This window comes from Vanessa tameamea, chromosome 7 (assembly GCF_037043105.1).
Source record: "Vanessa tameamea isolate UH-Manoa-2023 chromosome 7, ilVanTame1 primary haplotype, whole genome shotgun sequence".
NCBI lineage: Eukaryota > Metazoa > Arthropoda > Insecta > Lepidoptera > Nymphalidae > Vanessa > Vanessa tameamea.
The window spans coordinates 9,943,973-9,956,890 of record NC_087315.1 but is presented as its reverse complement, the minus strand read 5'-3'; the positions used below and the strand labels follow the sequence as shown (position 1 = coordinate 9,956,890).

General features: G+C 31.5%; 1 protein-coding gene across 7 annotated transcripts in view; it reads right to left on the bottom strand.

Annotated features, from left to right (window-relative positions):
* Positions 1–12,918, bottom strand: part of LOC113401133 (uncharacterized protein) — an 84,305-nt gene that overhangs the window by 25,213 nt on the left and 46,174 nt on the right. For 6 of the 7 annotated variants that reach the window (XM_026640881.2, XM_026640885.2, XM_026640884.2 and 3 more), the window contains exons 6-16: positions 11,502–11,672; positions 9,914–9,962; positions 9,463–9,624; positions 8,075–8,355; positions 7,466–7,611; positions 7,134–7,336; positions 6,452–6,788; positions 5,723–5,877; positions 5,247–5,357; positions 4,062–4,197; positions 2,797–3,003 (exon numbers count right to left, since the gene is read on the bottom strand). In XM_026640881.2, coding sequence (XP_026496666.2) covers positions 2,797–3,003; positions 4,062–4,197; positions 5,247–5,357; positions 5,723–5,877; positions 6,452–6,788; positions 7,134–7,336; positions 7,466–7,611; positions 8,075–8,355; positions 9,463–9,624; positions 9,914–9,962; positions 11,502–11,672 — 1,958 coding nt within the window. The remainder of the gene's footprint in view (positions 1–2,796; positions 3,004–4,061; positions 4,198–5,246; positions 5,358–5,722; positions 5,878–6,451; positions 6,789–7,133; positions 7,337–7,465; positions 7,612–8,074; positions 8,356–9,462; positions 9,625–9,913; positions 9,963–11,501; positions 11,673–12,918) is intronic. The other variant, XM_026640883.2, reaches the window with a different exon arrangement.

Sequence of the window (12,918 nt, the reverse complement as noted above, 5' to 3'; positions counted from 1 at the left end):
GTACTAACTACTTCCAATTTAAAGTCTTTTTGTGTTTTAGTTTAAGCTGTGCGTTGAAAAAATCATTAACGAGATTGCTTTTTATATATCTACATATTATGATTTTTCTTATTAACAACGTGTCAAATTAATTGTAAAATAATTATTAAAAAATCTTGCGCCTATTGTCAGTATAACTTAAAACATATTCAATAGTACAATAATAGCAAGGATGTTTTCTCAAAATAAAGTAAGCATTAAGTTCCGACGAAACAAATTATGATTGGCAAATGATGTTACCAAACAAATTTAGAATTGTTTAAAAATTTCAAGAAACCAAATTGCAGGAAACATCAGTAGTACATACGAAACAAAACATTAGCTAAAGTTAATTATGGTTAATAACAAGATGTTGTCTTTGAAGAATATACATACGTATGAAATTATATATTATACTAATACTATAAATGCAAAAGTAATTCTGTCCGTCTCTCTGTCGGTTTGTTGCTCTTACACGGCCAAATCACTAAACCAAATTTGATAATTTTTTTTATAAAGCAAGCTCGAAATCTAAGAAAGGGCATAGGTTACTTTTATGTCTTACGTCTGATGATCAAGCTCTAAAACGCGAGTGAAGACACGGGAAATAAAAGTAGTTTATAATAATGTATTTTGTTTCTAACGATAAAAGGTACACTGACGATGACCTACAGATGAAGACCTTATTGTGCTTCGTATTAATGAAATTACTTGGTATTTAAAAAAAACTATTTAAGGACAGTATATATAGATATATACAGATAAAGCAAGTAATTTAAAAGCAGCGGTCGGAGTACACCGTCGTGCACAATAGGTATATCGGTGAGGTCGGTCTCAAGACGCTACAGAATTATTCCTATTGTTGTGTAACAACTATTGTCAATTAAAATGGAGGTCAAATGAATACCCACAGTTCTAGAATAACGACCATCTTTATATACCTTTGTTCTTAATTTATAACCAAATACAAAAGCAACAGTTGGTGCACAATATGTTACTTAACCATGACTTCTATTGTGATCAATCACGCGAATACTGGTTTTGAAATATAAGAGACTGTTTTGTAAACATTCGATTTTAAATTCCAAAAATAGTTTATTAGTTCAATCACCGTTCGTGACGATATTATATATAACGTAAAATGTGTAGGTAATAAAATTTTTATGTTTTAATATTGATCTTATATCTTTGTTTCTAATAAAGTAAAAGCAAGGTCTAGGTATATTTGAGAGAAGGTAATCCGTTAATGATATATGATATCAAAAATTACGATAGTTCTATTTTACCTTAAGTATTGTAAAATTGAAAAGAAGTTAATAATCGTATAAAAGTTACATTTGAAATTATACTTCCCGATTCCGTGTATATCAATTATGTCATTATATAGATGAAATAATCATACAAATTCATAATAATCGTTTGATTTTTCCATATGATAATATCGATTTTAAAGTTATTCTTTCTCAGATCATTAGCATAGCATTATAATTATCATTGTTTGATCACGATGATAGTCAAATATCAACAATAATATCTCAATTGTTTGATTTTCAGAGTTCGTGGTATCTTTGTGAGTATTATCTTGTTTACTACTTTCAGGCTACTTTCAATAAACATTACTAACAATAGAGTTCTAACTGACACTTATCATCGCATCTGTTGTTTTAAAACCACCTATTGTAAATTTGTTTAAAGAATATTTCAATCACAGGAGGACTAAGTCCGAGTATATTTTGACATTGAATAGACCATTGACCAAAATATAAAAATATTATCCTCTGAGTGATAAAGATATATTGGTCAAGCACTGATTGTGCACTACAAACTAAATAATGCAGCAGAGTTTTTAGTGAATCGTACAAACGATGGAAATGTGAATTTCAAGTTTGTTTATCTCTACTCATTCTATGACTGGAATATGCTGTAGGTATATGCCAGGTAATCACATATAAACATATATATAACACCTACAAACTTGAAATTTGAAATTTCCTTATAGGGTGTAGACATCCGTTAAGAATGGATGAATTTTACGAAACTCCACCCGCTTAAGTAACAAAACGGAGGTTGGAAATTTGTGTTTTATAATTTCGCGCAAGTAAAGCCGCAGGTTCAGCTAGTAAAACATAAATAAATAATCTTTTTATGAAAATGATTATATTTATTTATATATTACTAGAAAACTGGTTACATTGCAGTAATTTATGACTTAAATGTTTGAAATTGGCACTTATTTTTTTACATACGACCTTCTGCAATAACAATGTCGGTATGATTTAAAGTGTTAAGAGAAACCGTTCCGCTGTTTCACTGAAAACAATTAATTTGAAATTGCATTTTTATCCACGTTACAATTTAAAAGAGAATGTACAAGATATTTAAATTGTAGAAGTGATTTCAGCGTTAACTAATATTTATCTCTGTTACATACGCCGTTTTACATTTTTTGAGAAATAAAGCTTTTTGATGTAACAAATTCTTTCCTTATTGAGTTTGACAATAGAAAACCCATACACTTAATATTATGCGAAGTATGACAATAATATCTGAAATCAGATAAAGATCAAAACAGAAACACTCATTTCAGTCACCGTGTTTATAAACAAAATATTACAGTAAATTAATTATAACATCAACAAGATGATGTGTATCCTTTCTTAATATTGTTTTTGCTTACCAAATCTTACTGAACCTGGATATGGTGATTTTTCGAACAGGGTCTCGAAATTCATCCAGCGTCGTGTGGTCTGTCGTCTAATACTGTTTGTGTTTACTTACCCAATGTTGCTTAGGCTCGTGGTGCTGCCAGTGAGCGAGTCGGGCGCGGTCTTCCCTTGTGCCATCGCCGCCAGCTGTCGGTCGAGCATGTTGTTCTTCTCCAGTAGTTGGCTCCATTGACGGACAGCTGTCTTAGATGTTGATAGCTCTTGTCGTAATTGTCGCTCGTCGAGAGAATTCAGCCCGCTTCGAAGCGAACTGTCTAACCTGTTGTTATAAATGAGACATAATTATTTAAACAAAACAAGGATTATTTAAAAAAATATCAATCTAAGATTTATGTACACCTAGATACATTTAATCATTTGTTTTATCGGATACGCTTGTTAAAATTTTAATATTTTATTATATAAGTTTTAAATTTAGGTCTTACGTAATAGACCTCAATTCGAAATTCCATTGAAACGATTACAAATATAAATATTATTTAAATTACCCAATAAATTCGCCTCAAATATTAATAATCAAAACATTTTATTTCATTTATTACCTGACATTATATAAAAAGATAATGAACAATTATTGAAAAAAATATGTAAAGTAAGATACACTTTTATCGTTTCAACTATAAATACATTTTAAATATGAGCCCAAACTCCAAAATCGAAATGTTCTCATGTTTGAAGAGTTACAAAAGATGACTCATCATTTAGTTTATTCAATCTTACTCCATTGTGTTAGGAAGATAATCAAAATCAACTTAATCCAGTCTTCAATCAGATAGTAAGTAATCATGGTGGGTAATTTCTTCGCTAAGATGTTAAATTCATTTCCGTCACAATAATCGTTTTACGTAATATTCATAATACTTTCAATTTAGGTCGCTTTACGTATGTACTGTTGAACTTCAATGAGATGTTTTTTATTTATAATTCAATTTAAACTAATTACGTTTATAAATAAATTGACGTAGGAGATTTACTTATACACCTAATCAGCATTACTGAATTAGAAGGTAGCTTTACTAAAAGTAACAGCCGTTTAGTCCCGCTGCTGGGTAAGTTTTCAAGATGTTTTCCTTCACCGCCGAGTACGAAATTATAAATACCAATGAAGCATATGAATTCAGTAGTGCTCGAACTCATAATCATCGGTTACGATACGATTCACGTCTTGTAACTGGCCATCATGGCTCATTATTACCATTGGATAACACATGATGTTATTAAAATGTTTGTATTCTGTGATGTAACACGTTATGTAAAATTAACGAACTTCAATATGTACATTTCCCTTTTAAAAGTTTTATATAAATGTTTGCTTACCTTTCAATGTAATCGTCTACACTTTGCAAGCTAGTGATGGATTGTGCCAAATCATTGTCCATCATAAGATCGTCAGAGGCCAGACTTGACAGCGTATCTAAAGACGGAGTTCGCTCTGTTGCTGGATTACGACCACCTATTTGATGAAATAAAAACTATATATATTATTTGGGTATTATTTTTATATAAAAAAAGAAAAAAGTTCAGAAGCCAATTCTACTAATAAATTTTGACTTTATCATAATACTAGCTGTTACCCGCGGTTTCGCTCGCGTAGAATATGAATATATTTACAAATTAACTTAAAATATTACGTAAATTTAAGACCTTTTTGTATACCACATTGGTGTTTATTTCAGCTCTTAGGGTAGAATATCCAAAAACGCTTAAATGCGAGTCAACGTTTATAAAAAAAAGTATTTTACATAACAGACGGAACAATTTTAGCGAAATGTAATTATTATTATAAATGTAAATAATTTATTTTATATAACTTCTTTTTAGATAAAGATTAATTACTAATGGAATTTCTATCCGGTTCTTTTCAACATAACCAATTTATGTCCGGCTATATTGAAGGTAAGAATCGATTAGCTTACGAGTGGTAGAACTGTACGGGGCGTACTTCAATAGCGCCCCTAACACGCTACGTAAGCTTGCGTATATGAACGACTTTAAGGGCATTAATTTCGTACACCTCAAAAACGAACGGTTACTCATGTACAATAACGGATCATTAAACATAAAAATCGGCCACTAAAATTACTTGTTAAAGCACACTTACTTACATGTTTTGTATTTACCAAAATTATGTATTTCTACCAAATTTGTATTCATTGAAGAGAAATCTGTCTAACTAACAAAGTTTTCTATTTATTAATCAGTTGCGTTATTGCATTTATTGATAAGTGAATACTTGTACTGAGAATATTAATAGCATTGTTACATTACACCTCAAATACAGGGATGATATGTTGTAAAAGCTCTCTAAATTAAAACTAAAACTCAAAACTCACCGTAGACGGGCGTTAAATGTCAGATGATGAGATGACGATATGCGATATTGACAATAGTCATTGTAAACTAGGATACACGTATTAAAACGACATATCATCGTAAGTCGGTTGTCAATTTTTCCCGAGTGAGATAAGAAGTGAATTCTTACAGAATCGCAAAACTACTTACATTTCCGACTCCTTTGAGTTTGTGGACTCGACATTATGTGGTCTCTCGATCTCCTCAGCTGCTTAGTATCAGAATCTAATCTTTTGACGGACGGACTTCCTTGATTATTTTCTAAAATGAAGAAAAAATTTTGTTTTTTAAATACCATATTTCATACAATTATCCTAATTAAATTAAAAATTCATTTAAAATGTAAAATCTTTGTGTTTCAAATGTGATATTAAAAATTTCATTTAAGAGAGTTTTTATAATTTTGGCTTCAAATGTAAACGAGTGACTTGCAGTTTACAATGAAATGAAATCAAAACAAAACCTGTCATAGGTTTCGAAATTCCTAAAAAATATTTTGAATAAACGTGAAGTTTCGCAGGAGACCTACTAGTGTTTATAAAAGAGAGAAAACGTTGAACCCATTTGCTAATTAAATTAATGTTGTATTCTGAATACATAACAATTAGATACAACAAAGTGCTTACTCCTGAATAACAATGCTGGTTGATCTGCAATTTCATCGTCAAAGAAATCCCTTCCATCCGATAATGATAATGATCCAGACGCGTGGGTAGGTGTTCCGGGGGAGGGTGGTGTAATATCCTTGCTAGCGCTGTCGCCGCTACCAGTACCATCATTGCTATAAATTCAGATACAATAATTATTATCTGTATTATTTAAATAAGATTAAGAAAATATAGGGATGTTTTCTTAATAGAGATAATTTAAATCATTACAGGTTGTAAAAGAAAATGGTTACAATTTAGTTTTATGAACCTAGCCAAAGTTAAATTTATTTTCTTACAAGATTTAAGTATACTCTATTAAAACCTCTATTCCAACTATAACAGGAAAAAAGCCAAATAAACAACATTTGACAGCAAATTGACGCAATATCATTGGTCGAGACCTTGATTAATCTATGATATTCACTATGGATTTGCGAAAAAATGGCGTTTTGAACGTCGACGAAACTTAACGAAATTTTGGAAGTAAAATTAAAGCAACAATATGTGGTTAAGTTAAGTGTTGTATTATAAATAAAGATATATTAATCACAAACTCTTAGAAGTGCACTATACAAGCTGAGTTATTAGCAAATCGCATGTAATACGTAAATCTAAGGTTTGTTTATCTTTTTTCCTACTTCCATTGGAATAGGCTGTAGGTGTTTAGACTTCATAAAGTTTATTTAAATATGATAAAATTCTTACCTCATTTCTATTACTGGTTGTAGGACTTCACCATCCACCCTATCGTCCTCCTCCACTATGGGGTCAGGGGTCCTCGTTTTAGTATTAGCTGTTTGGTAAGCACTCGATATTGATGGTGCGTCCTTTTCAACGTGCAAATCGTTATTAGAATCGCTAGTACTCGTGGAAGATATCAAACTATCTGCTGGTGATGTTTCGTCGTCTAGAAGACTTTGAGTAGAGGTTTCTAAAGCGGACATATCAAATTTAGATTCTTCAAGAGTCAGCGTCAGATTGTGATCTGTGCTTTGGTTTGTGCATGTGCTAGTCGTGCTGTAGTTCGAGCTTGTCATTGAACCTGAATGAAAAAAATAGTTTATAGTTTAGAATATAATATGAAACATATATTAGATATTACTTTAAAAAAAACATGAATCATAGTGAAATACTCCTGGATATGTTCTGGTGTAACGAATATGAGAAGAGATTGTAACTGATTTATGAAGATTTTTTTTATTTTTTTATCGAAATAATATACATATGTAATGGAAAAAGTACTCTATTTCTAGAGTCAATATATTTCTTGCCGATTCTTCTAAGTAGAATCAACACTGTAAACTTAATAACTTATTAAATTATCTTGTATAATAGCGATTCATAAAAGTACATTTTGATTTCGATCTTATTCGTAATAAATTCTAACCCATCATAGTTCCACGAAGAGAATCATGACTCAGAGTCAATGATTTCATCAGTAGAGGATGAGGAACAGGTGGCTCATCTGTTATAACTATAGTCTTCGTTGGGACTTTTGCATCGTCAATTTCATGTTGTTTTGCTTCAAGTTTGGATTTTTCGTCTTCACAGCTGGAGACACTGAGTGCGAGGGATACGTCGTCTTGAGATCTGAAACAGAGAAGTATAAATTGATATTACAAATGTATAATTAAAATAAGTCTGAAGTTTTTATTTAATTTTAAGTTTCAAATGATCTGCTTGGTTTTCTTCTTCAAGGGTCTTTAATATTAGACTTACCGAGTCGCCATTGCTTCACCAGCAGCGTGACTTTGCCAAGTGCTGCTATTGAAATGACTAGCCTCACTTTTGCATGACGGACTGGATTCCTTACTGGAGTCTACTGCTGGCGACGCCACACCGCTTGAGGATTTAATAAATGATTTCTGAAATAGCAAATATGGACATTAAATTCATATCATGCGATTAAAAGCCTGTGTATATTGTCTTTGATATTGAATAATGTAAAAAATATATATATTTTATTTCTCAATATTATTTTCAATTAGCATCTTTTTCATTTGATAATAATTTTAGGTTATTCCTAAAACTGAATTGAAACGCTTGTAATTTTAAATTTTAAATAAAAAACATTAAAATTATTTCATTTATTGTTTTTGTAGCCGACGCTACAATTTAAGTAAATCGTCCCATTCAATTTTCAATGGTTTTACTTATTCGGATGTGTTTCCGTCATTGTCTTGGTCTTGTTTTTGTATAACTTTTTGTATAACGTTTATATACTTAAAGCCAAAACAATGAATTAAGTAATCTTAGTTTATTAGGCGAAAATGTCTTTTAAAAAACAAGTATTTCATGTTTAAGTATCGTTATTACGATAAGTCTTACCTGCTTATCTAATATTTCAGGTTGTGCTCTGTCCAAAACGAACTTTTCTTCATCTTTGTATTCATTGGTTTGAATTCTACTCGGTCTGGTTCTATTCCTATACCGCTCTAAAGTGGACATCGGGGAATTACTCTGGGTGGGTTCAACTATGGGTTTAGATTCAATTAGAACAGGCGATGGTGACGTCAACGGTTCATCGCATTCAGGGGAGGATGCCTCATTGAATAAACTTGGTAATTTCGGCAGAGGGATGACTGCGTGACCGGTTACCACAGCTTCATCTGCAACAAATAGTATTAAATTAAATCGTTGAGCACGATCATTACAAAATTTAATTTTTCAACTTGAGTGGAACATCTTTGTAGATAAGTGTAATGAGGCTTACACGCTTTAATTTATACCAACAAATGACGAGATCTCTTGTAATGCGTAAGTAAAAATATACTTAACCAGTATATATAGAACTATGAAGATGTAGCGATGCAGAAGAGTTTAGAATATAATATTATTATGTCTATAATATTATTATATTATATACTCAAACCTTCGCTATGCGTTTTGAAGTTTCACCCGCCTTAAACTTAGATAATTGACGTGACGAGCGTGTATTTCATGCTCTTGTTCTAAATAAGCAGGAACATGTTTTCGGATAATATGCGATACACGGTTGGCTAGTGAGGATTGTATTATAAAAAATAACCGTAACGGAAAATGTAAATTAAGTTTAAAATTCCGTGTTCTATATATTTTTGACGAAAAATTATTTAAGGAAGCTTTCTTCTGGGTGATATTCACTCATTCAATCTGTTCCGTGAATAATGTAAACAAAGGAACAAATAAAACCAAGGCCATTTTATTGGTTGCGTATTAGAAATCTTGTATCTGTAATTATTAATATAACTTGTTTAAAGATTAAATTTATTACAAAGATAATCACATAATTTCAGAGAACATCGTCTGATTGCACAGATATTTCTTGAATTGTAGGTAATTTCATGTTCATCATTTATTCGAGGGAAAATAGAAAATTCTCACGAGGTTAACACAATCTAGAGGTATAAATACTTGTGCGATCGGAGGATTAGCCTCCTTATTGATCAATTGATTAAAACAAACGCAATAACGCTACGTTATACACTATTTATACAAATTTTAAATTCATAAATAACTTTGTGCGTCTTTGTAACCTCGACATTATTAAACCTTTGAACCGATCATATTGAAATTTGATATTGGTGTAGCCTGAATAAAGACAAATGAAAACGAGTCTCGGGGAACAGCAAATTTGTATACATCTGAAAGGAGACCATAAACATGTAGCGTGCTTTGAAAATAAAACAAAAGTAATACTAATTAACAAACCTTTAGTTAATTTGATGATGACTTACCCATTATGTCCAGATCAGCGACTTGTAGTTCTCTCAGGTGGAAGCTGTGCGCGCCCCGCATCACCATCTCCAGGTTGCGTGGACGGCGCCGAGACCTCGGCGAAAGTTCCCCCTCACCCCCTGTCCACACACCCGAATCGGCGGATACTGCGGAACCTGCACCTGACCATTAAATTGTATACCGTATTACTTAATTAGTGAATGGAACCGTGAAAAATAAAGGAATAAATAACTTTTTAATGACGAATATTGCACGTACATGTTGCTATGTAATGTATAAATAAATGAAATTATTATTATTTATATGTTATGATGAGAATTAAAAAATATAATATCTCGAAAAAAATAAATTTTGTTATTTTTTTATTAAAAGGTTTGCAAATATATATTTATTTCACTACTGTTGTTACATTTTTTTTTTATTTTAATTTTAATTATACAAATTCAGTACCTTCTCTCCATCCGTCGACAGCACCGGCCTTTCTTGTGTTATTCACAACCTGGAAACGTATAAAACATATCACATTACGATTATAACTTTCACTGCACTTTCGAGCACATTAGAAATATAAAATATTAACCATTGCTGAGGTCGTATTTTACAAAAACATAGCTCAAATACGAGAGACAGCACATCGATACAATATACAACAGCCAAATGTACCTTTGTGAAGAAGTAGCAAATCAATGTAAACTGGGCGTATATCGTAAGATTTATCTCACGATACAAAAAAACACACACACACTAAAACTTCTAGTATTTAATTACTAGATGTAACAATGATTTTTTTTAAATATCTTCACTGTATATTTGTCTAACAAATAATTACACGTGTTCGTTAGCTCGTATTCTGCCATACTCTAAAGCAACCGTAAGTACACGGACAATTAATTCTAATGAAAAGAGGTCATTCAATTACTAAACAACGTGAAGGAGTAAGAAAATACGTAACTCGCGTTTACAATCTCTTATTACCTCATGTGAATATTATTATTCGTTTGGAAAACAATATACATTTGGAAGTTGATATTATGCAAAATATTTTCAAATATAAAACCTTTTTAATCGAACTAAATTAAATTATTATATAAAAGGACATATCCTAAAATATACGACGTGTTTGGAGGAACCTCTATTTTGTAATTTGGCACTGCACTAAGAAATATTTTTGTGAAATTGTGATTATGGAAGGGGGCTACCTTTCCTTCTTCCAATCCCTGACAATTTTTTTGTATCCAGTCAAAGTGGCTTTCGCTTTAGCAAATTAAGACAAAACACGTTTTTGGGCTTAAACCAAATTAAAATTATGCAGGCGAAGCCGTGACGAATAATGCTAGCTTAATATTATATCTTCAGCAAGTTATGAATTTAAAGTAGAAATGTTATATAATCATGATGTATGATATTGATTTATTCAATTTCGTTGAATAAATGAAAGTTTAAATATTACTTATAGTTTTTCATGCATTCATTGATGTTACTTATATTGATTATGCGACAAAATCTTTCGAATCTTATCTCATGTGTTTCATACGAATGCACTATGCAGTGATATTTTAAGCTAACGGCACGGGTTTCAAAATCAACAGCCCTGAAATAGATGAAGGATGACCTACTTCACACTTCACAGAAAAAACGCTTCTTTTTTTCATATTCTAAAGACTACTTTTGCGTACAGTGTATCTTGAGAATTTTTAAGAGTCTCTAAAGATGATAGTCAATGAAAGCAAATTAATTCAGACGTAAGGTAAGAGTAATTATGATCTAAGAAAAATTGAATTTCGTTTTTAACTACTCTCCAATCCTGTTTATTTGATACGGTTTTGAAGTAGTTATAAAAGTTATAATTTTACATAGATTAATAATATTTACGTTAAAATTATGAATAGAAATAAACATCTATTCAAATTTGTAATTATTTTTTGCAAACAACACTTTGTATGTATAATTTCTTCATTATTGAAAACACGACATTTTAAACGCTTTTTTTATATTAATCTTGTCTAAAATGTATTTAAATAAGTAGATCAAATCTTACTTGTTTGGTGGTTTTAGCATCGATGTTCTTTACAGAGGGATACTGCGGTCTCGGTAGCTGGTTAGTTTGGAATGTATATTTCCCCGGTGGCTTTTGAGGTTCGATACTTTGGCTCCGAGGCAGTGAAGTCGCTCGGCTGGGCGTTTCAGCTCTATGATGCTTACGTGTTTCCTAGATAACGAAGAAATTATTTGTGTTGAATTTCGTTTTATTTAACACAATTTAGTCATAAAATTGTAACCTCTACATGACAATAATAAACGAATCTAATTCATAATCTTTTTTTTTGTACATACGTTGGCCTAGACTCTAGTGGTTATTTTAGTGTTTAGTTTAGGATTATGAGTGTTACTTTCCTAAAAATGGATCCATAAATAAACATACGCTACTTTTTGGTAACGAAACTCTAACACAATTATTGTTGAATTGTTCAATGGATATGACATAAGTTTCTAAGAATTACAGAAAAAAGGCACCGAGCGGAAATCCAATGCCAAGGGTAAGATACTTAACGTCATTACGATAAACCAATTAAGTTAAAACATATGTCCAGTCTTGACCATCGTTCTGATGACCTAATTGAGTAAACTCGCCTATATTGTTATTGCGGTTTTTATACATAAGTATAAAGAAGACTTGGTAGGGCTTTGTACAAGCCCGTCTGGGTAGGTATCACCCATTCATCAGATGTTTTACCGCCAAACAGTAGTACTCAGTATTGTTGTGTTCCGGTTTGAAGGGACATAACATCATAGTTCCTATCGTCGGTGGCGCATTCGCGGTGTAAGAAATGGTTAATATTTCTCACAGTGCTTTTGTCTATGGCTAGTGGTGACCACTTAATATCATTTGGGCTCTTTGCTCGTATGCCTATCTATATCATTAAAACTATTCTGTAAGATAAACGATAATATAATGGACGTACTCGAACGCGAAATGTCATAAAGGGACTTGCGTCATTAAATACAATAATTTCATATTCATATAAGTATAAATATTTCTTTTTTTAAATGAAACATAATAAAACCGAGTTAATCACCTGCTTATTTTTTAAAGACAGATAAAGCGGCCGTTTCAGAATTTTACGATTGAGTAGTACTCAGTGTCAGGTGCCAAATTTGTTTCTTACGTAATATATTTGTAGTAGTAATCAGTACTATAGTTAGATTTCTATTTAAAAGATCTGATTCATAGAAAATCTTGACAATTATTTACGTTTCAGATTCTGTAAGTGGGATTCTGTGTTTTATAGAAATGCATATACATATCTGCATTGTGCAGTGCTATTGTGAAAATTTAATTTCGTATCTCATTCCTTTTTGTTGAATTTCGATTTTTTTCTGATAGATTTTCTCGTCTGGTGTAAGCGCGTGTTTGTCATTATGTTCCTTAACTTTTCTTTTGCCTCTGATACCTA